The sequence below is a fragment of the Zeus faber genome (assembly GCF_960531495.2).
Source record: "Zeus faber genome assembly, chromosome: 10".
Taxonomy (NCBI): Eukaryota; Metazoa; Chordata; class Actinopteri; order Zeiformes; family Zeidae; genus Zeus; species Zeus faber.
In genome coordinates, this window is record NC_137199.1 from 19205139 (window position 1) to 19228583 (window position 23445).

The 23445-nt window shown below is 47.7% G+C and overlaps 3 protein-coding genes across 3 annotated transcripts; 2 read left to right on the forward strand and 1 right to left on the reverse strand.

Moving 5' to 3' along the window:
- Positions 1-375: 375 nt before the first annotated feature.
- Positions 376-4483, reverse strand: cetn2 (centrin, EF-hand protein, 2). Its single transcript, XM_080008055.1, has 5 exons — positions 4271-4483; positions 3946-4110; positions 1716-1844; positions 1389-1526; positions 376-1295 (listed from the first exon to the last, which is right to left on the reverse strand). Exons 1-5 carry the CDS (start codon positions 4271-4273, stop codon positions 1206-1208), a joined length of 525 nt encoding a protein of 174 aa, XP_079864181.1. The 5' UTR covers positions 4274-4483; the 3' UTR covers positions 376-1205.
- A 656-nt stretch (positions 4484-5139) lies between these two features.
- On the forward strand, positions 5140-9050 carry nsdhl (NAD(P) dependent 3-beta-hydroxysteroid dehydrogenase NSDHL). Its single transcript, XM_080008051.1, has 7 exons — positions 5140-5355; positions 5551-5712; positions 5854-6000; positions 6109-6237; positions 6393-6535; positions 6629-6731; positions 7634-9050. The coding sequence occupies exons 1-7, from the start codon at positions 5335-5337 to the stop codon at positions 7964-7966; spliced, it is 1038 nt and encodes a 345-aa protein (XP_079864177.1). The 5' UTR covers positions 5140-5334; the 3' UTR covers positions 7967-9050.
- Positions 9051-10059: 1009 nt separating this feature from the next.
- znf185 (zinc finger protein 185 with LIM domain) lies at positions 10060-23426 on the forward strand. The gene is made up of 33 exons (XM_080008179.1): positions 10060-10186; positions 11057-11124; positions 11433-11556; positions 11660-11767; positions 11873-11899; positions 13072-13137; positions 13237-13287; positions 13387-13467; positions 13576-13656; positions 13780-13842; positions 13895-13920; positions 14451-15006; positions 15104-15169; positions 15310-15369; positions 15644-15718; positions 15981-16055; positions 16305-16358; positions 16499-16552; positions 16932-16997; positions 17770-17820; positions 17928-17972; positions 18193-18252; positions 18433-18498; positions 18647-18703; positions 18820-18885; positions 19187-19285; positions 19598-19645; positions 20113-20148; positions 21272-21316; positions 21407-21481; positions 21593-21658; positions 22209-22314; positions 23221-23426. Exons 2-33 carry the CDS (start codon positions 11115-11117, stop codon positions 23320-23322), a joined length of 2565 nt encoding a protein of 854 aa, XP_079864305.1. The 5' UTR covers positions 10060-10186; positions 11057-11114; the 3' UTR covers positions 23323-23426.
- Positions 23427-23445: the final 19 nt, after the last annotated feature.

Consider the following 23445-nt stretch of genomic DNA (forward strand, 5'->3'; position numbering starts at 1 on the left):
CTGTGAAAAGTTAATCACTTATTTCCATCACGATTAATAGAATATCTCTGTCATTGTAAATGTAGAATGCAGCAATTTGTCCTCTGCATTTGACCCATCCATACCTAGGAGCAGCGGTGCCACGCCCGGGGACCAACTCCAGCTCTGTTGCCGGTGTCTCGGTCAGGTGGTCAACGAGGGTATTAAACCCCCGGTCGCATGTCTTTGACGTTCCTGTCCGGTTTGACTCCGGCCAGGTTTCCTGCGTTCGCTCTCGTAGTGTGGAAGTAACAGGACGGTACACGACCAGAATAGACGCTGAACTGAACAGAGCAGATTTGTATGTTGCGCAGAAAATGGAGCCGACAACTGCTTAAAGAACTTTTATTTGTACCATAAATATTCATATATCTGCTCATCATGCAGTTGCTATATATTTTTACAAAACGTTCAAGAGAAACGTACACAAAGAATGACAAATATCTAATACAGGTAGGAAAAAATACATCCACGATCAGAGGTGGAGGTCACTGTGAGTTTCTAGGGAGGAGGGCGGTGTGTTCAGAGAGGTTTGGGGCATCTTCCCTGACTGATCACCCCTGATGAGGCTCAGGCACAAATCCAAAGGTAGCACTGAGGTGAGATGCAGCAGAGTGGACGAATGAGCAGGGACTAAGCCAACACGGCGACAGAAACATTTGTATCTATGGAAATCGCGAGTATGTTTAAACATGAGGTAAACTGTTGAATACACGAGGAGACGGTGATATAAGGGCGTAATGAGACACAGCGAAGCAGGATTCAACTGCATTTTAAATAAATTTGGAATGTATTGTGTTGGTAACCATAATCAGGCAGGCACTGTGAATTTAAATGTTGAAGCGTAAATATTTTGAGGACAATATAAAATAGTGTTGGGGGAGCAGGCTGGGCGAGAACACGCTCACCCTGCAGGGTGAGCGACAAAGACAGACTAAAGTTGTATTTGGCAAATTAACTCGTCAATGACTGCAAGGTTATTTGGCATTTGACCAGACACTCTAAGCTGTCGTTAAAAGTACTTCACATCGTGTTTCTAATGTAGAGACTGGACCTGAAACCCTCGAAATGAAATGACAAAGTCATGGCGCAAGAATCTGGTTATTGTAGCGTAACATTTAAAGCCACCGGCGGTCCCATTTGCTCCCGTTGGTCCCGAACTCGAGCCCCGGCGCGGTGCACGTGCTTCAGTAGAGGCTGGTCTTCTTCATGATGCGCAGGAACTCCTGCTGGTTCACCTCCCCGTCGCCATCCCTGTCCGCCTCGTCGATCATTTCCTTCAGCGGGGAACAGCGGCCGCGGGATCGGATTAAAGGGCCCATGAAACCGTAAATTACTTCCTTCGCATTCTATGTGGGCGGGGGCGTTACCTGGAGCTCCTCGTCGGTCAGGTTCTCCCCCAGCTCCTTGGCCACTCTTTTGAGATTCCTGAACGAAATCTTCCCGGTCTCGTCGTCGTCGAACAGGCGGAAGGCTTTCAGGATCTCCTCTTTGGAATCCTTCTCTGCCTTCGTGGGGCAAAAAAAGAATAACGTTTGACTTTCTTACTTGGGTCATAACCCTAACACATATGAGCAGTGAAAATCAAAATGAAAACTAGAGCTCAAATGAAACCAGTGATGAAACCATCACTACAGCGGGATTCTCACAAAGCTCTTAATATAAATGGGGGGGGGGGGGACGGACGGATCAATGACCATTTTCTGCGTCATGACAGCGAGGAAGTCCCCGAATGAGATCTTCCCGGTGCCGTCCTTATCCACCTCGCTGATCATCTTCTTGATCTCTTCTTTCTTGGGTTCGAACCCCAGGGCTCGCATGGCAACCTGCCGGGCATGAGAAATATCATGTGTCATTAAGGGGTGGTACATGTGGTGCTTCGACTGTTTCTCCGTTACGAAATGTTTGATAGTGGTGCAATGCACTGACCAAGTAGTGGAAACTAACAAAATATGTTAGTACTTTTTTCTAGTATCTGTACTTATAAGTATATTCTGTTTCAGAGACTGTATACTGCTTACTTATTATTAATAATAATAAAAGTCATCATATTCAATAAACTGTATATTATATATACATACAAGCAAAGTATATAAACAAAAAGCATAGACTTTTTGCATGTGTGTGTGTTTGTGTGTGTGTGTATGTATATATATATATACACACACACACACACACACACACACAATTTCCTGATTCAGACTCGATTATTATTTTTTTTATTATTACTCTACCTTTGTTTTGCGCAATGTGCTGTAAGTATCTTGGATCTAATTAAGTTATCAAAAAAACATCAAGAAAATGTATATGGGATATACTTCAGATATAGGATAGGATATACTTGTCATTTATACTTTTAATATTGAATTATAATATAAATTACAAGTATATCCTATATACATTTTCATGTAATCATATGAATGAGAAAAAAGGTACGATGGGCACTTTATAACTGAATAACTTTCAGTTATTATAGGCGCTTGTTATTATAGGTTATGTTATTATAGGCACTTTGTTATTATAGGTTATGTTATTATAGGCACTGTTATTATAGGCGCTTGTTATTATAGGCACTTTGTTATTATAAGCACTTTGTTATTATAGGCACTTTGTTATTATAGGCTCTGTTATTATAGGCACTTTGTTATTATAGGCTCTGTTATTATAGGCACTTTGTTATTATAGGCTCTTATTATAGGTTCTTGTTATTATAGGTTATGTTATTATAGGCACTTTGTTATTATAGGCTCTGTTATTATAGGCACTTTGTTATTATAAGCTCTTATTATAGGCTCTTGTTATTATAGGCACTTTGTTATTATAGGCTCTGTTATTATAGGCTGTTGTTATTTTAGGCTCTGTTATCATAGGCGCTTGTTATTATGGGCTCTGTTATTATAGGCTCTTGTTATTATAGGCACTTTGTTATTATAGGCTCTGTTATTATAGGCTTGTTATTATGGGCTCTTGTTATTATGGGCTCTTGTTATTATAGGCACTTTGTTATTATAAGCACTTTGTTATTATAGGCACTTTGTTATTATAGGCTCTGTTATTATAGGCACTTTGTTATTATAGGCTCTGTTATTATAGGCACTTTGTTATTATAGGCTCTTATTATAGGTTCTTGTTATTATAGGTTATGTTATTATAGGCACTTTGTTATTATAGGCTCTGTTATTATAGGCACTTTGTTATTATAAGCTCTTATTATAGGCTCTTGTTATTATAGGCACTTTGTTATTATAGGCTCTGTTATTATAGGCTGTTGTTATTTTAGGCTCTGTTATCATAGGCGCTTGTTATTATGGGCTCTGTTATTATAGGCTCTTGTTATTATAGGCACTTTGTTATTATAGGCTCTGTTATTATGGGCTCTTGTTATTATGGGCTCTTGTTATTATAGGCACTTTGTTATTATAGGCTCTGTTATTATAGGCACTTTGTTATTATAGGCTCTTATTATAGGTTCTTGTTATTATAGGTTATGTTATTATAGGCACTTTGTTATTATAGGTTATGTTATTATAGGCACTTTGTTATTATAGGCACTTTGTTATTATAGGCTCTGTTATTATAGGCACTTTGTTATTATAGGCTCTTATTATAGGTTCTTGTTATTATAGGTTATTATATTATAGGCACTTTGTTATTATAGGCACTTTGTTATTATAGGCTCTGTTATAATAGGCTCTTGTTATTATAGGCTTGTTATTATGGGCTCTTGTTATTATGGGCTCTTGTTATTATAGGCTCTTGTTATTATAGGCTCGTGTTATTATGGGCTCCTGTTATTATGGGCTCTGTTATACCAGGGCACTGGATGTGACAGGTATTTCTACTTTTAATACTTTTTAATAGATTTGACAGCAAGTACTTATCTACTTCCACTGGGTCATCCTGTGCCCGGGGTACCTCCACTCCTACCTTCAGCTCCTTGACGTCGATCTGCCCGGAGCCGTCGGTGTCGAACAGCTCGAACGCCTCCCGGATCTCCTGCCGCAGCTCCTCGCTCACCTCGGGCTTGGGGCTGGTCTTCCGGCGGGGCGGGGGCACGGGGCCCTGCAGGGACGGCCGCTTGGCGGTGGTGGCCTGGAGGGCGGAAGAGAAGGGGCGACGCGGGGGATGGGGTTTGAGCGTCTGCTTAGGGCGGCGTCGGACCCGGCGCTCCACCCCAGACTCCTAGGGATGCACACAAGTCCATTTTGCACATTTGGATATGTTGTGAATCGGGTATTGCGTCCTCACTCACCATTAGATGTCCGTTTGTGGGAATCGGGAATAAAGCAAAACGCCTGTTTAGCGAGACACTGGGGGGGGGGGGGGGGAGCTGTGGCGACGCTACAGCATCCCCGTCGTTCGCAGGAGGCGGGGGGATCACGGAACGGTGTCGCGGTGCATCGGTCGCAGCGCTTACGTCGACGAATCGGAGGCAGTCGACACGGGGATGACGTTATTTCAGCTGCTTTTGGTTAATTTCACGGAAAGGCGAAAACACTACGGCCGCGGTCAACGACGTTGTCACGGAGTCGGTGCGCTCGGTTGGCGAAAAAGCCGTGTCCCGCCGGAGAGCGGGTCGCAGTCTTTGAACGGCACGGACACCGGGGGGGATTCAACCGGTGCGGGCGGTGGCGGGAATCGAAGACACCGGGCGAGCGCTGCGAGGCTCGCGAACGACTCGTTCGCCGCGAACGAAAGGGAAAGATCTTCGACTCCCGAACTCGAAATAATTACTCAGGGGCTAAATTAAAGCCCTGGGGGTGGGGGTGGGGGTGGGGGCATATATGGCCAAGGCGTGTGGCAAACTGACTGATTTACACATTTAATCTTGCGGATTTTATTTATTTTTAGTTCTGTCGTCGCGTCCGAACGCAGGCGCCGCACCGCACCGGCAGCAAGTACTTGGGGCGTGGCTACCTTGCTCGACGTCCCCCCCCCCCCCCCCCCCCCCCCCCCCCTCATTGGTCAGCGTTGTGGCGTTCTTTGACGTACCCCCCCGCCCCATTGGCTGCGGCCGCGTCTCACCGTGGGTGCCGAGCGCGGTTTCAGCCAATCGCGTAGGTCTTCCGCCATCAGCTGATACGCCGTCGATTTTCGACGCGGATCCGTCGCCCGGTGGAGGCGGCCGCGGCGCCTCGGCGGGGGCGCAGTGAACATGTTGTATTTCAGGTTGAAAACGCTCATTCAACGCGGTGGGATACAAAAGTTTGCCGACTAATAATCGATGATATAGTTTATATTTAGTTTATTCTGCCTGTGTGTGTGTCTTGCGGTCATAACATTGTGTCACACAGAGGCTGCTGTTGATATCTAGTAATGGCCACACGTGTTCGCGCGGTAAGTTTTATTTACATTTTTACACTATTTTACATTATTTTATCCTATCTACGTTTTTACATTGATAAGCACATCAGTAACTCTTTAGATTGTTTCTGTTGTTATTTGATTTATTAGGTACAGCCGTGCCTAATAAATCCAATATAAGGTATTAGATATGAAATAAAAATCGATATCGATGTCTTTGTCTTTCAGGGTAGTAAGCGTTGTGCTGTGATAGGGGGCTCCGGCTTCCTGGGCAGACACCTGGTGGAGAAGCTTCTGGAACGGGGCTACGCCGTCTCAGTGTTTGACATCCGTCAGAGCTACGAGCTCCCTGGTGTGTCCTTCTACCAGGGGGACTTGTGCGACAAACAGGTTATAATTTAATAATAACAACAACAACAACAACGACAGGAGGCCATCTTGACCAGGTTTACCAGAGTCCTCACAACATGCGGGGCACCTCCCCCTCCTCAATGAGTCCTCCTCTCTCCATCCCCCCCCCCCCCCCACCAGGCTCTTCTCCCGGCGCTGAAGGACGTGTCCCTGGTGTTCCACTGTGCGTCCCCGGCTCCCGCCAGTGACGACCGTGCCCTCTTCCAGAAGGTCAACATCCAGGGCACCCGCACCGTGATTGAAGCCTGTGCGGAGGCCGGAACGCAGGTGGGAGCGTCGGCGCAGGCGGAGTAATGCCCTCACCCGACACCCCCGCCCCGACGACCGATGCAGGGAGTCGCCGTTGATGTGTTTCCAACTTTCTGTTCCTTTCAGAAGCTCGTGTTGACCAGCAGTGCGAGTGTGGTGTTTGAGGGCACAGACATAAAGAACGGGAAGGAGGACCTGCCCTACGCCATGAAGCCCATCGACTACTACACAGAGACCAAGATTCAACAAGAGAAGGTGAAAAACTCGGTTCAAATCGCCCCCGTTTTACCAAGGTGTTTCACTATCTGACCAGAGAAATACATTTTGCCTCCCTCACTGGAGATGGATCATCTCATCGTTCATCAAATTCCATAATTTTTTTTTATTTTTTTTTTTACCGTTGGTCGTAGTTGGTCCTGGAGGCGTGTGACAGAGAGAAGGGTTTCCTCACTGTTGCCATCAGGCCTCATGGCATCTTTGGCCCCCGGGACCCACAGCTGGTACCCATCCTAGTGGACGCCGCTCGCAGGGGGAAGATGAAATTCATCATTGGGTGAGTTGAGAAGGCCTCGCGTGCATTAGACAGCATACAGACAGGTTAACTGGAACCTGGATCCTTATCGGTAACGCTCCCGTCTTTCCATAGTGATGGGACCAACCTCGTGGACTTCACCTTTGTGGAGAACGTAGTTCACGGCCACATCCTGGCCGCTGAGCGCCTGAGATCAGACTCGCCCATATGTGGCAAGGTGAGAGAGAGCCAGAGCCAACCTTGGTGCCGCTCTGCTCCTCAGACCCGGTATCCTTCATCCACATATTTTTAGATTGTGTCTGAGAGAGCCGGCCATCACACACAGCATTAGAATGTGTCTGGAGTGACAACTAGTGAGCAGATTTAGCTCCCTCGCTAAATGTGCATACTGCTATCAGTCAACATGAGGTATTTACGTTTTCTTCGCAATTGCTGCCATGTCCGGGAGCTGTAAGTTATTTTTTTGTTCAGTTTTTTTTTTTTTTATTTCCTCAAATTTGTTGCAATACGAATTATCCTGTTTTACTTGGAACTGAATAGTTTGGCCGAGTGGAGTCGCTATTGTTTAAATGATGGAGCAGAGTTGAAGCCACTTGTTCCTTGCAAATCCAATGTTAAATTGTCTGTCGCCGCGCCGGGCCTGATATTATTTACTGACATGACACTTGATTACTGACACCATCACGGAGCGAGTGATGCGTTTGCCCTTCGTCTAAGCGGAGGAGACAGAGCGTTATCAAAGAAGGATTTTCTTACCTTGATGTGCCAACTCCATTCCTCATACACTCACAGTCCAATATAAGTTTTTGTTTATGTTGAGAATAAAGAGAGGACGGTGTCTTGGCCCATCTGTTTTCATTTCAAAAGCCTTGTGAATCAAAGTAACCCACTGTAAGAGCTGGTGGCGGATTCAAAAAGATGTGAAGACCTTAGAAGTCTTCAATAAAAGGGATTTCTATGGGTGACAGTTATGATAGTTCTAATTAGTTTTGGACAGTTTTACAATTGTGGAATTAATTAATTTATTTTGCAATGAACACAGGCTTTCAAGGGATGTTGAATGTCATCAGTGTGTTTTGTTTTTAAAATTTTTATTTTTATTCCTCTCTTCCGTTTCAGCCGTACCACATCACAAACGATGAGCCGGTTCGCTTCTGGGACTTCATGTCCCATGTGCTGGTGGGTCTGGGCTACGCTGCACCGCGCTACCACCTCCCCTACGCCCTGGTGTACGGCCTCGCCCTGCTGCTGTGGCTGCTGGCCCTGATCCTACGCCCCCTGGTGGCCTTCAAACCCACCTTCACACCCATGAGGGTGGCCCTCGCCGGCACCCACCACTATTACAGCTGTGAGCGGGCCAAGGAAGACATGGGCTACAAGCCAGTGGTGAATGTGAAGGACGGGATCGCACGCACCGTGGAGAGCTACCCCCACCTCCGGCATGGCGCCTGACCGATGGCCGCTCATGGATGCTCAATGTGTGAGGTTACAGACACAGCCACGCATGGGTCCAGACTGAGGGGAGGCAATGAGATAAACGATGTGTGTCATTTTAAAAGCTTCGGGCAGATTTTCCACCCTCGTTTAAAAAAAAAAAAAAAAAAAAAAAGAAAAATCCTTTAACAACTGTGAAGATCCATCAGTGTGAATTGACCTTATTGTGCCTGGAACGGTCGTTTCTCTCGTGCTCGTGTTTGTCCGACCAGCAGGTGGCGGCAGTGAGTCCTTGACTCAGCAGACAGGCCTTGTGAGGGTTTTGACAAGAGCCGGTAAATGTCAGCGGCACAATGCCCCACCCCCCACCCCACCCACCCGCACCTCTCTGCGCTCCGTAACATCTTGTTCCTCTCCTGTTAAACATAACTGCTCTTGGGAAGAAAATGACTGGAGCCTTTTATGAGTAAAATTAAACACCGCACACACACATTATTGTCCACGCAGGGTCAGAATGGTATGTTCCGCTCAGACTGTCATACTGTTTTGAGAGATTGCCAAATAATACAATAGTGGGATGGGCAAATCAGAATGCCGCCATCCTGCCCCATTCACATTCCAATGTCAACACTCACATTTTTTATTTGCTTTTGAAAACATATAAAAGTTTGTGAGAGAGAAACAAGTTTTAGTTGTCAGAGGTATTTCGTCATGTAAAGCATGTCAAATGGTTTGGCAGAAAACTCGGATGCGTGTTTCCCATGCCGTGTGGTTGGGGTTCAGACAGCTCACATTCCCTCCTCAATACTTAGCTGGTGGCGCAGCAGCAGCCCCACGGCCCGAGTGGAAATAACTGTGGAGGCCCGTCGGACTGGTTTGCTCGGGGAGGGACGGAGCAGGCTTTGCGGTTTCCACTCGGCGGTGTCGGTTCGTCTCTCCCCGTCGTCCAAGTCGGTTTCCCCCGAGGTTCCACACGTGTTGCGCCGTCAATCCATCCACAGCCAATTTTGATGTGAGGCTTCTGTACCTTTATTTTGGCAGAGTTGGATCCAATAAAGAAAACAAACGTCGTAAAGTGTCAGAGATAATGACGTCTTTTCATTTCTGTCTCTGCTTTAATATTTGAACCCAACGTCTTAACCAAACCCACACTTCAGGTTTATTATTTAATTTCATCAGAGATAAATGATCATTGAAACTGTTTAAATAAGTTGCCCTTATTTTCAAACAATGTCGACCTTTTATAATTATTATTACTATTACTTATTATTATTGCCATTATTATTATTGGTGTGGAAATTCTGTGTAATTGAACAATATGAAACAAGTTAATGTCTAGTCCCCTGTGTGTGTGTTTGCTTGGATTGATTGGTATCCCAAAGTCAGCATTAGCATTAGCACTGAAGTAGTATTAACTCCAGCTTTTTATTTTCTCTGGCTATTTTGCCATTGAGAAGTTATATGTTTAAATAACTTATACAAATGAAATAATAAAAAATTGTCTATTAAAAAAAATAGCTAGGGCCTTATCATCGTATTATTATTATTATTATTATTATCATAATCATTATTGCTGTGGAAATTCTGTCATTGAAAAATTATAGTCTATCTATTGAATGTGTTTTTAAATCTATTTAATCTAATTCGATATCTCTTCCCTGTGTGTGTTTGCTATAACAACTGTGTGTGTGTGTGTGTGCGTGTGTTGTGTGTATGTGGTTTCGTCCTGACAACGTGTGCTGATGATGTCCCGGGGGGCGGGGATGTGGTGACTCAGTTAATTTATGTGCACACCGCACACTTTACCTCAATCCTTTCTCTCACTCTGAGTCACTCGTCGCTCTATGGCAGTTATGTTTTCTCACCCGCACAAAACAAAAGCACGGATGTGGTAAATAAATGGCAGTTCCTACCAGCAACCACGATTCCTCAGGCTCACACACACATGCACACACACACACACAAACACATACAGACACACCCCCACGTCCCACGCCTACCCTCCCTCTGTGACTGGCTAGGCTTGTTAGTGCTTACGCCCGTACCTGTCGCCTCGCCTGGGGAGGGAGACTCCTGTCTGACAACCCTCCGCCACACACACACACACACACTCGCACTCTCACTCTCACTCTGACAGCACTTTACAGGACACACTCCCCAAAGACGGTTCCTCTCCGCACTCACCTGTTGGGACGTCGTGCTTCCAACAAGCCAGGAAGACGCCTCGCCGGACGTGGGGTAGGTGCCCTCACCGAGGGGCTCTCTTGGGTCTGTAGTCTGATGTCTAATGGTTATTCGAACGCACCTGCGCGCTGTTTGCCGATGACAGGTCGAGGATTTAACGTGTTTGCCCACTCATTTGTGTTTCCATGTCATGGGAACCTGACAGGAGAGTCACCTTTCCTGTTCCCCCGCCACGGGTTAATCATTTACCACCGCCTAACACCAAACATAACCCTTGTACGGGATAAAGGGGTCAAGGATGAAAGTCCTCGTTTACGCTCCAGCATTCCTGATATGACGCGGCGAAACCTCGTTTTTTTTGCTTTTAGAAGGAGCGAGTGCACAGCCGAAGGCGCTTTGACAAGTTGTGTTTATATTTTGAATTTCGGCAGCTTCTCGGCAGTTTTGCATGCATTCTACTCTGACACCGACGGTTTGCTGGTGGTCTCCCTACTCTTCCCAACCCTCCTGTGGAAAAGAGGCTTTCGCTTGGGAAGAGCGACATCCAGTCTTGTCCACTGGGCTGTTCCCGGCCGCAGTGGACGAGGCTTATGACCAATGACTTGTGCTTGGGTTTTAAGGTGGAGCTGCTTAAAATCATTAATTGCTTTGTTGTGCGCACACACACAAACACACACACACACACCAAATCAATCCATATTTGAGCACGGTGGTACTTGTGAGAAAGTAGCAGGACAGGATCCTCAACATGTCTCAAGGATGAGCCTGAGGAATGCTTAACAAAGCCCAAATTCCTCATCGCAGGGGCGGGCACAGACACCTGGCTCGTTCCAGCTCACCGTTGAACGAATCGCTGTGTATTCCGAAAATCTCCATTGGACGGAGGCCTCTAACCCGGTTCTGCTTTCGTGTTGTCTAATATAGGTGTATTCAAATCGAAGAAAGAAGACCGAGACGAGAGAGGGGAAGTTCTCCAGCAGCCATGTCAAAAGGTGAGGAGGCCCCGATGCAATCAGCAGATCTGAATGTGAAATTACGTGTTTCCGCCCATAAAAACCAAAAAAAGAGGCGGCTTCATTCCACACCGATGAGTGCCCCGGATTCCACAGAGCCCGCTGCCACTTTCCCATCACTCGAGCCTAGTTCGTCACCGTGGGTGTGAGGTGCCTGTCACACACCTGGGCAGATGGATGGCTGGCGGGGAGAGCGGGTGGTTTACGATGCACGTAAAAAGGACGAGATGTGATGGTGTGTGTGCGTGCGTGTTGGTGTGCGTGTGTGTGTGTGTGTGTGCGCGCAGAGGGGGCCAGAGCGACTGTGTTAAGCACCACCAAGGTGCGGACCAAGCTGAAGGGCGACTGCAGCTGGATGCAGCTCCGCAGCGAGTCCCAGCCCCAGCCCCAGGATCAGGAGGAGAAACCATGGTAGGAGCAGCCTGACCAGTTGATAGTTTCGCGTACGAGGAGAGCTCTGCGTTCTCCGCCCGGTTTCGGCTTCTGTGAACTCCTCCCAACTTGTCCGTCCTAGGATGGCAGAGGTGAGGGCCCGCCAGCTGAACTCGGCCTCCCAGGAGGAAAGTCCAGTTTCCTCCCCGACCAAAGCCGACCCTTCGCCCGACAACGCCACACCACAGAGGTGAGGCGCGGATTCCGCTCTTCATTTCCATTGTTTGAGCCCACTTCCCAAAACTGTGATAATATGCTGACGGTAGTATCATCTTCTCCCCAAACCCCCATCTAGAGCGCCCTCCTCGGGCTACCTGATCAGGTAAGAAAAGGGATTCTAGGGTCTTGAAGATCACACAACCCTCAGAAACTCAGGGAACTCTCAAACTTGGGCGGTTTCTAAAAATAAGGAAACCGTTAACCATTAGATACATTGATAGATAAATGGATGGATGGATGATGAATAGATAGATAGATAGATAGACGGACAGACGGACGGTTGGATAGGTAGATAGACGGATGGATAGATGGATAGATGGATAGATAGACAGATAGAAAGACAGATAGACAGATAGATAGATGGATAGATATACTTCATTCATCCCCAAAGGGAAATTGCAATGCCCCAGAAGCTCACTTCAACATAATAGGCAAAATAATAATAAAGCAAATACAATAAAAATATGAAAAAATAAAATGGCAATATATGGAAAAATGTATTGCCACAGTCAAGTGTACACAATAAAAGAAAAATGGCCACCATAAACTAAACCGAATGATAAACAGATACAGTGGTACCTCGACTTACGACTCTAATTGGTTCTATAAGAACGGTCCTATGTTAAAACAGTCGTATGTCGAGGTAATTTTTCCCATATAAATTATGAAATCATGAACGGTGAAAATAAACAAAATACACACAAACACAGTAAACATGAAAAAAATATCGATAAGCCACGAACTACGTGCACACACCATGTAGGTCGCCTGCTGACTGACTGCTGACTGACTGCCGACTGACTGCTGACTGGCCGCCGATGCGCCAACTGCAATTTCCACGGTCGTATCTTGGAGCAGTGGGTCGCAAGTCGATACAAAGTTTCGCAACTATCGCTGCTCGTATCTTGGATTAGTCGTGAGTAGATGCAGTCGTCAGTCGAGGTACCACTGTATAACCTAAAAAAAAAAAAACAATAAAGATAAAAGATACAAATGGAAAAGACCGGAAAAATAAAAGGTCATGTTCAAAAATGAAATAACCGGTCCTGTAAAATAACGTATGAAATAAACAGTGAAGCAGAAAGAATGTACAATAAACCCGACATTGAATATAACCCTTGAGCATACAAAATGATCTGATTTTAGGAGTAGAAATAACTGAAACCAATGACTAGTCAACAGAAAACAGCAAATAAAGCAAGTGTGATCTAAAGCTCTTTACATTTGCAGAAGTTGTGTTTGGAGCAGTTGTATTAAATGCTTCTCTCTTCCCAGGGGCGTTTTCACCAAAACAGACAGCAAACCCGCCTCCCCCTCCACCTCGACACCGAACGGCCTCAGGTTTGGGGGAAATGTTCCTCTCACGCGCTGGACGATCGTTTGCAAATCTGTCAGAGTCGCCTCTCAGGTTCCCTCATTCTTATTTGCATCTGTTCCCAGCAGCACAGCCAACGCTACCGCCAAGAAACCTTCCGCGAGCTACAAGAATATGTGAGCGCAATGCAGATAAATCGGCGTGTGTGTGTGTGTGTGTGTGTGTGCGCGCGCGTGTGTCTAAGTGTTTTATTCACTTGTGTTTACGTCCCTCAGAGCCCCTCACACCGTGCGACCCGCCTCAGAGAGTCCGGTGCAGAGCGAGGCCCCGCTCAGCCTGGAGGAGCAGGAGAGACGGTGAGTCTGACGCCCCCATGCCCCACCCCCTGCCCCCGTCCCCCCGTCTGTGAACCCCCACGGGAAGACGGTCACACATCGCGTTGAAACCGTCCTTCGTTTCCGCAGCAGGCAAGCCGCCAGCGACATACTGAAGAAATCCAGCGTCCGACAGCGCTCCTATGTGCTCTCCGCCGCCAAAAAATTTGAGTAGGTAGCGCCTTTATGAACCCTGCTCAATGGGGGAAAAAAGCAAAAAAAAAAAAAGCTGCGACGGCATCAAGAACTGGCTTCCAGGTTGGTGTTCACTCTTCTTGTGTCAAACCCCTCAAGGTCGGCGGAGAAGGCTCTCGACTTCCCGTCCGTCAACACCAGTCCGTCTTTTGTGGCCACCAGGTAAAAGGCGCCGGAACCGAGGATGACCAAATGTGTGTTTCTGTGTGCGTAGCGCTCCACGTGGCTCCATGTATCAAGGTACACGGATAAATAATGTTCCCCACCAGGGTGGAGATTACGGATGATGACGAGATTCCCTCAGTCGCCGCCGATCTTCCTGCTGCCGCCTCTTCCCCGGAGCCCACCGCGCAGACCAGGTAAAATGCTTCTTTGCACCGAATTTGGCCAAGGCATTTCGGTCCCGTCTCTCTCTTTTTTTTTATTTTATTTTTTTTTATCCCCATGCGTTTCTGTGACGTGCAGATCGGAAACGAGCATCACAACGGCGGTCGAGGTCAAAACCGAAGAGCCGGCGCCTCCCAAACAAGAGGACGCCGCCCCAGGGCCCGCCCCGTCACCTCTAGAAGAAGTCCCTTTCGCCCACGTGGAACCCGGGTGCACCAAGGTGGACACGCCTCTTCCCCAACTCGTCCCCGGGAATGTCGTCGTCGACGTCTCCGGAGACCCCGAACCCGAAGCCGAAGACAGGGAGGGTCCCGAGGAGGTGAACACACCCCCGCCGTCGCCTGTTGTCCCGTCGTCTCCCGTCCCATTGGTACTGGACCCAGTGATTTTCGACCCAGTGGCACCAGTTCTAGAATCCCCGGTCCCAGTGGTACTGGACCCAGTGGTTCTGGACCCAGTGGTACTCAACCAAGTGGTACTGGACCCAGTGGTTTTCGACCCAGTGGCACCAGTTCTAGAATCCCCGGTCCCAGTGGTACTGGACCCAGTGGTTCTGGACCCAGTGGTACTCAACCAAGTGGTACTGGACCCAGTGGTTTTCGACCCAGTGGCACCAGTTCTAGAAACCCCGGTCCCAGTGGTACTGGACCCAGTGGTTCTGGACCCAGTGGTACTCAACCAAGTGGTACTGGACCCAGTGGTTTTCGACCCAGTGGCACCAGTTCTAGAATCCCCGGTCCCAGTGGTACTGGACTCAGTGGTTCTGGACCCAGTGGTTCTGGACCCAGTTGCACCGGTCCTAGAATCCCCAGTACCAGAAGTACCCAGGGCGGAAACGCCCGTCCCAGAACCGCCGGCCCCCGAGTTCCTCATGTTCACCGGGTCCCTGGAGGAAGCCGCAGAAACCCACCCGGAAGCGGCGCCGTCCCCGAACCAGAGGTTAGAACCCCTCCCCGATGAAAGATTGTTTCGTTTACATCTGCATAGGACCCGCCTCCCGTCACGTGTCTCCTCTCCCACCGTCTGTCCCTCGCAGCTCCGCCGCCGACACGCTGGCAGCCCTGTCCGACACGCTCATCTCCTTCGGCCCAAGTTCGACGAGGTACAGCGGAGCTCGGAGGAGCATGTCGCTCTGAGGAGCATGTCGCTCTGAGGCCAACACTGGGAAACCGGCGCGTCGTTAATCAGACATTCTGACGCCTTTATTTACTTTTTTTGTTTCGTTTTTTTCTCCCCCCGCAGCCTGCTGGACGCTCGGAACGATGACGATCCGCCTGAAGCCGCCGCTCCGGTCGCACACAGGTAAAACCTTCTTGAACCTGCGGCCACGCTCGAAACCCTCACGCGCCGATCCGTTCGGTCTGCAACAATGCAGGTCGGCTGAAAGGGAACAAAAAACAAGCTCCTACTTCCTCATTCACTTTGACGGAATCCATTATCCAGTACCACCCCCCTTGGAAATAAGCCACGTCCGACTGAGTCACACTGCGAGCTTGAACACCTGATGACGTCTCCGGAAAGAAAAGCTCGATGAGGTGAACCTCACGTCTCCGTTTCTGTTTCTCCTGTTCTGCAGCGGCGAGCGAGGACCAGCCCCGGAGATCAGCGACTGCCTCGTGATGACGGACGACCTGGTCGCTCTCGCCAAAGGGTTTGTGGAAGATGCATTCTCATCAATTGTTCAATAACAAAAAAAAATGTGCTCCTGTGTATCAATGACAGCAGCAAGGAACGTCCTGTCTGCCTGTCCGGGGTCACAGGGTGGCGCTGTTGAATCTAGAATGAAACCCCCCCCCCCCCCGGTTTACCTCCACTCTCCTTTGAAATGCCCCTTTGAGTCCTTCACATCCTGACTCCGTCCTCCTCTCTTCTTCTTCCTCCTCCTCTTCTCGTCCCGTATCCACCTTCTTTAGGCCGGAGGAGGAGGTGGAGCCGGCCCCGTTCAGCCCGGGACGCTGGAGTCAGGATCTGCTCGGGGGACCGGACAGGTAGAAGGAAAGCCGCCTCCTCAATGTCACTGGGTGACACGGGGGGCAGACCTTCCGAGGCCTCGCCTACAGTCCCCGCCTTTAAGGCACTTTAAAAAGGATCCCCTAAAACCCCCTGTGACCGAAGCCCAAACGGGAAAAGCGAACAGAGCGCTTTGACGCAGCAAGTCAAACGTCATCGCCGAATGGGGTCGAGCGGCGGGTTCCCGTTCTGATTCATATTTTCTTGTTTTTCGGGCCCCCGTCCAGATTCGGCGCCGAACCGACGGAAGAGAAAGAGGAGACAGCTCCAAACCCTGAGAGGTATGAGGAGGAAGTGGCGAGGGCTGTTCCTGATCAATAGATCTAATGATAAGGCTTCTATTATGATAACACTGTAATAACACTGTAATAACAATGTAACAACACCGTGATAAACTTTGTATTGTCCATTTCTCCACCAGCTCCATAGAGATGATCACCACTACCGTCACACACAGGGTCATCACTGAGACAAGGTACAAACAACACACATTTAGACTGGAAGTGACATATTGGAGGACAGTGTTGCTTTTATTTATATATATATTCAAAAAAAAGTAATTGTAGTCCCTGCCTTTTACACAGAGCTGAATGAAGCAGCTTCATCATGTAGCAGGAAGGACCCATCATACAATACACATAATCATAAACACACACACACACACACACACACACACACACACACACACACACACACACTCTTGATGCACCTCACCCTCACCAGTAGTTTAGTGGGTTACGAGCTTCTATACAGAAATGGAACCTTAAATAGTGCATGAGGAGCCCCACCGTCGTGACCCCTGTTTGCCTCCTCTCCTCCCCCCACGGTGCTGTAAATCTCCCCCCCACGTGCAGCTTGGAAAACTCTCCAGAGACGCAGAGTTCACACGTGACCACCACCGCCACGGTCATCGAATCCAGGTCATTTGAGTGGGGAAAACTGTTCTCAAACCCTGTGCCAAGCCATATTTCATTATTTTGTTGATTTAATTGTGTCACTTCCTGTCTGTCTCCGCCGCGTTTCAAGGTTGTTTGAACGCCCCCCCAATTCAGGTTATTCTGACAACTTCAGCAAACATTATCTGCCTCAGGAAATACGTCTTTATTCTTGAGTCTTGAGGGTTTTTTTTATTTATTAAAATTTATGAAAATGTATTTAGTAGTTTGTTTGTTTATTTGTTTGTCTGTTAGTTCTTTTATTTGGTGAATAATTAATCATTATTGCCTGGATTAACATTGGATGAAAATAAAACCTTTTTTTTTTTTTTATCCGTCAAGAATTATTTTCGAAAGCAGATAACGTTCCCTGACTCTGGCAGAATGACCTGAATGGAGGGCTTGTTTTCTTGAAATAACCTTGAGAAGGGCGAAAACAGACAGAAATCAAATGGGCGATATCGACGTTTCACGAAGAGTTTAATTGTTAATCATGGACTTTGACCAGCGATCATGGTGTGTAAAGAAAAGTAATAGCTTTCACCACCCAGCCAAGGAATTATTTTGGCATTTCTCAAAGACGCCCCCGCGCCCCTGATTGGGATTGGGCTTGGCTCGGGATCCCTCTGTGTTCCTGTTTGCCATTCAAAGTGCATTAAATCTTTCCAGCGCGAGTCAGTGTGATCAGAATTCCTCCGACACATGACGGGGCCGCGCCGACAATTGAGAGTGAAATCAGTGTGAAATTGTTTTTCAGCTCGGCTGATCCGTTTGATCCATATCCGATAGGGAGCACATCCCCTAACAGGTAATCATATTGGTTTGGAGCTGTCACTGTTTCCCAGCGAGCCAGATGCCATCTCGCCATGCATAATGCAGCGCTTTCTGATGAGGAGCCTCTTTTCTTTATCACAGCTCCCCTGACCTGCTCCCGCCCCTCTCGGCCCGTCCCATCGACAGGTACGGGGGGGACGGGAATGCAAATTCCCGCTTTCTGCGTCGTGTCATTTTCCCGCGCCGCTGATAGGCTACAAGCCGACGCGGCCGTCGCTGCCAGCGCGGCGCCGCGCGGCTTCGGCAATAAATGACTATCAGTGGCTATTACATTGACATAGCAGCTGCTGAGGCGCTGACGTTACGTGTCATTGTCTAATAATGTTGTTGACGTTACGTCGCCCAGCTCTGTAGATCTGATGACACCCACTGCCGTTGAGCAAGAGGATTCAAACCCGGGAATCAGGTGAGGCTCGGCACCGGGGGAACTTTTTTTTTTTGCTTTTAACACCTTGAGCTATTCCGTCATCCACAGCGTGATAGTGCGCTCGGCCTTACGTGGAGGTGGCCCCATTTCCTTTAAGTGACCGTGGGCTTAGCAAGGTGACGCAAATTATTCATGATGTCTCGCGAATGTGTTTGACAGCGACGGCGGCAACGCGCCGGACGCCCTCGCCGAAGACGTCATCCCGATAGACACCGGCACCACCAGGTACTAAAAAGCAAACCGGCGGCCGGGCGATCTGTCGTGCGACTCCAGACGACGGCACGACGGCGTCCGTCTTTCCCTTCACGCTTTTGACGGAGGCGCCTGACTTCCCGCTCGTTCGTAACTTCTGCTCCGTCTCCCCCACCCTCAGCCTCTCTCGCCGGACGTGGACGCGCACGTGGGACACCGATGTGTCTGCAGTCCCCGGGTAATGGCCCACTCGCGTCATGTTGTTCACATGGGGCCGGGCCGCCCGCCCCCACCCGTTCCTCGCTAAAAGCCGTTTTTCCCCTTTGTGTTCCTGCCTTCCTTCCTCCCTCCCAGAGAGGACGACCACGTACCTGCAGGCCATGTAGGGGACCCGCAGACACTGGTCACGTTTGAAAGGAAGTAAGTCACGTCTTTGTTTAAAAGCTCTGGGTTGACACGCCGCCCCCTCCTCCCTGTTCTATTTTTCCACGGTGAAGTAATCGACGTGGACTCTGGGCTCGTTGGGCCGGAAGACATTGTGCAGCCGAGCCGTTGGAAATAGGTCATACTGTGTGTATTTCTCTTAGGCGAACGGATCCCGATTTTGCTGTTTGTGCGTGTGTGCGCGCGCGGGTGGGGGTGGGGGTCCACGGGCTTAATGCCGTGAAACCGGGAGCCACCGGGACAATGGTGGGGTTGACTTTTCATGTTTGTGACCTAGATCCGCTGAGAACGATTCTCCATGGGACAGATGGACATCACCTACCGTCTATACCATCACCACCGCTGAAGAGGAGGAGGAGGAGGAGGAGGAGGAGAGGTATCACCGTTCAAATCTTATCAACTTGTCACCCCCCGCCAAAAAACGAAAAAAAAATAAATAAAACCCACATCCTTTTAACATGCACACAGTATAGAACTGAGTGACATGTTTCTACAGAACCCTGTAATTGAGTATCTGTCATTTTGAATATATATCAAACCAAACTCGGCTCACTTTTAAACTACGTCCTGCCGTCGAGCCCCTTCCTCCGAAGCCCCATGGACGCTCTCAAGCACGCCCGGCTGCTCAGCGCCACTCTTATTGCTCCGTGTTCGGCATAACGATGCCAGAATGTTCTGATCCTTGTAGCCCCCAGGACACGGAGACGCAGACCATCACCACCGTCACCACCGTCAGGTAGAGAGAGTTCCTACCCCTTCAAGAGTTGGGGAAAGAGGGAGGACGAGGGAGAATTAACAACCCACATCAGAATGCCTTGCTCTGCATATTTGAATAAGATAATACAAATAATACGATAGAATAGAAGAGGATATACATAGAATATACGATATGTATCCTAGAGTTGGGCTCCTTTGGGATTAGTGACAAAGACTTGAATAACTATAACCTAAAATAGAATGAATGACTGAATATATACATGAATAAGGTATAGGTAGAAAGACAGCCTAAAAACCACTTCACATCTGAAAAAAAAAGGGGGGGACTTCGATGAAATGGAATCGGAGGAGGGCTTACAGGGAGGCGACCTGATCACACCTAGTCAAGTAAAAAGTTCAGGGACCCACTCACCTGCTTCAAAAGGCACTCTGCAGAGGTGTGAAACCATACAACTAAAGCATTTCTTCTACCTTTTCTCTTTCCAGGGAGACCCATACCGAGCCGGAGCCCATTATGGAGCAGTGAGTTTATGATATTTCTAAATTGTATTGTATTGTATTTTATTATATTATATTATATTATACTATAATTACATTATATTATATTATAATTATATTTTATTATTATAATATTATATTATGTATCATTATTATATTATTATTATTATTATATTGTATATTATATTATATATTATATTATTATTATATTATTATTATTATATTATATCATTATTATTATTATTATTATTATTATTATTATATTATTACAGCTATTATTATTATGTTATATGTTTTTTATGTTGCGTTTTGTTTTGAGTGATTCCCTAACACAGTAAAACGTATATGAATTTCACCAATGGTTTCTTTGCAAGCGTGTCGTGTTATTTGTTCACCTTCCCTCGCGTGGCGCCGTGCCCCGTTTCTTCGACGGCGCGCTCGTTCCCTCCCTCCCTCATGTGTTATTTATGCCACATGAGACTTAAAAACATAATGTGTCATACATAATGTTATACATAAATAATCACACCGTGATGCTTTGATAATTAACACCGCTGTCCTTACCTATTGTAACACGAGTGGAATGGACATCGAAATCCGCGTTTAATGAACTGCATTAGTGCAAGTCAAGTGAAGGCGAGGCGTGCTGTGTATTTGGGTATTTTTCTGAACTCGTCTTTCCTACCCACGTTACACCCCCGCCCGATCTGTGGACCTTGAGAGGGTGAAACTAAGAAGAGGTTTAGGACAAAGCCCCGTGGGAAGGCGGATGAACACACCCGGCGTGGATATAGAGTTACCTGCAAGGGAAGAGTTTGGAGCGGACTTTTTTTTTTTTCTCCACTGATCTCAAATGACCTCATCTTCCCCAACCCCATTATCTTTCAATTAGCTCCCGTTTCCCCTCCCTCCCTCATCATCAATGCCGCCAGTCCCCATATGTTAAATTAATGATGTATATTGGAGTCGTCTTCCCTGATGTTGAATCGCTGGCTGTTAAAAGGCGGCGCGCTATTAACAAGTGATGAGAGCAAGTCATTACCTCTCCTAATCTACGTTTAACAGATGTAGACCTCTTCATTTCCGTCTTTAACCCGCCCACTTGCCGGAGTAGTCGCCTTATCTGTGTTCTTAAAACTTGTTCCAGGGAGGAGGAGCAGCGCGAGAGCTCGCCGGGGCCCGAGTCCAAAAAGTGAGTCCAAACCCCCCCCCCCGAACCAAAACCCGCGGTGTCACTTTACGTGTTCCTAACCGCTCCTAACCACGCCACCCTCTGCACCAGGGGGTTCGTGTACGTGAAGGAGTACGTCAACACCATGGAGACATCCCTGCACAACGCCCGAGGCGACAACGGAAGGCAAGGGCTGACTTTTTGGACACGTTCCGCACCACGTCGCTCCAAAGATGATTCACGCGCTGTGTCGTAAGCGACTGACTACTAACCCCGTCGCTGCCCTCCTCCCCACAGCGGATCGGAGTATTTGACCTCCACCTCCTCCAGTTACGGCCTCAGCAGCGCCCCCGCGTATTCCAGGTATTGCCCTGCGTTTTCCTTTTTTCCGCGCTTGAAAAAACATGTTTAATTTTTGGCGCCCGGGCCCATCGGACGTTCATCCAAAGCCCCTCTCCGGCCTCAGAAATAAGCTTTGGCGAAAGAGAGTTAGGGGCCACAGGGGCCATAGTGCCTTTAATTATCGGGACTTAAATAATCCTACTTAAATGAATCCAGGATTTAAAAATGCCTTTCGGAGATGTTGCTTCATTTAAGATGAACTAGTTCCAGACTAGTGATGAAGGACTAGTCAGCTCCTCCTTTCTGGTCTCGGTGCCGGCCTTAGTCCAGATCATCCATTTCCTCTAATGTCAAGGTCGAGGCCACATCCATTAATCCAAAGATAAACCTGCCTCTGGCCGGGTTTTATTGAAGCCTTCACTTGGACGTATGCTCCAATCTTCCTTCTGGAAATACGATTTTTTTCAAAACCAAGCCCGAGAAAGGCCATTTCAGTTAGTCCAGATTTAAAAGTGTGATTTGGTCTTAGATCAGAAGAAACCGCCCAATAATGGTCTCTCCGTGTCCACAGAGGTTCCCCGTCGTCCTCCTGCACTTACTGTGGAGAGCCGGTGGGCAAAGACTCCAAGATCACCATCGAGCACCTCAACATCAACTGCCATTCGGCCTGCTTCAAGGTACCCGACCCGTCTCACCTCTCACAGTAGTACTTCTGATACAAACTTAAAAGTGTGTTGCACCATTTACATGCTATTACAATTTTATAACAGCCCTTAAAGCCTGATTCACACTGAATACCAGAAACGGCCAAGATCAAACCATACGCCCATTTATTCCTATGTAGATGGCTGGATACCGCGCCCGCCTCGTCCATTCAACGCTCAATTGCAGTTTTTAACTTTTTAACTCATGCGACAAGTTTTGGTCCGACAGCACGTCAGGAAGTGCCGTCAGTATAGTCTTTTAGTGGAACTGTGTTTGAAACAAATTAGTCACTAATAAGTCATGTTTACAAAATAATGACATTATTATTATTAAAGTTAACCGCGGATGTTGACCATATTCACAATCAATACATCTGTTTTTATATATAATATATAAAGGGAGTTGTAAACTCTCCTTCTTGGAACATGGTAAATGTCCAGCTGAAAACGACCCGCTCTCCCACTTTCCCTGACATACTGTATTTTGGGATGCGCAACTCAGACGCAGTTCTCCTAACGGCCACTATGAGGGGGGGGGGGGATCCAACTGTCAGATTGTGACTACGCATTCGGTGTGAAGCGCGTTCACTTTTTTTATCACCATGTTTCAGTAACACGACCCAACCCCCTCACCTACACCCGCCACTGACTCTCCATGTCTCTTTTGCCTGATCTGCTCTTTTGATGCTTGTGTAAATGAGTTGTCAGTTGTTGACCTCGTCTCTGGGTTGTTTTTAGGATCTGCTTTTATTTGATCATACAGTGCTTTGAGTTGAGAAAAGCACTCTGTAAATAAAATGCATCAATATTATTCTCATCATTATTGTCCGTTAAACAGTATGTCTGCGTTCTTCTACTCTTGCTGTCCTGTTTCTTCAGTGTGGAGTATGCAGCCAACCGATGGGAGACCTCCTCTACAACATGTTCCTCCACGGTGGGACTGTCCACTGTGAGAGCTGCTACAACAAGGTCCTCGACTGAGCGCCCCGCATTCCTCGGACCGGCATCATATTTGAACCTAGGCGACGGTCTTCTGGGGTTATCAAAAAACAAAACTATGATAATAACGATGTCTAATGCTGAATCTTTGCGAGTTCTAGTCGA

Excerpts from the sequence above, each read along its gene's own strand:
- cetn2 (XM_080008055.1), bottom strand. Across the intron at positions 1,845-3,945 it reads TCGACGTCAAGGAGCTGAAG|GTTGCCATGCGAGCCCTGGG; the intron begins GTAGGAGTGGAG and ends CATGCCCGGCAG. Across the intron at positions 1,296-1,388 it reads TGACCGACGAGGAGCTCCAG|GAAATGATCGACGAGGCGGA; the intron begins GTAACGCCCCCG and ends TCCCCGCTGAAG.
- nsdhl (XM_080008051.1), top strand. The coding sequence starts at position 5,335 with ATGGCCACACGTGTTCGCGCG. Across the intron at positions 6,536-6,628 it reads AAGATGAAATTCATCATTGG|TGATGGGACCAACCTCGTGG; the intron begins GTGAGTTGAGAA and ends GTCTTTCCATAG. Across the intron at positions 6,732-7,633 it reads ACTCGCCCATATGTGGCAAG|CCGTACCACATCACAAACGA; the intron begins GTGAGAGAGAGC and ends CTTCCGTTTCAG.
- znf185 (XM_080008179.1), top strand. Across the intron at positions 16,998-17,769 it reads GCCACGGTCATCGAATCCAG|CTCGGCTGATCCGTTTGATC; the intron begins GTCATTTGAGTG and ends ATTGTTTTTCAG. Across the intron at positions 18,704-18,819 it reads GATGTGTCTGCAGTCCCCGG|AGAGGACGACCACGTACCTG; the intron begins GTAATGGCCCAC and ends CCTCCCTCCCAG.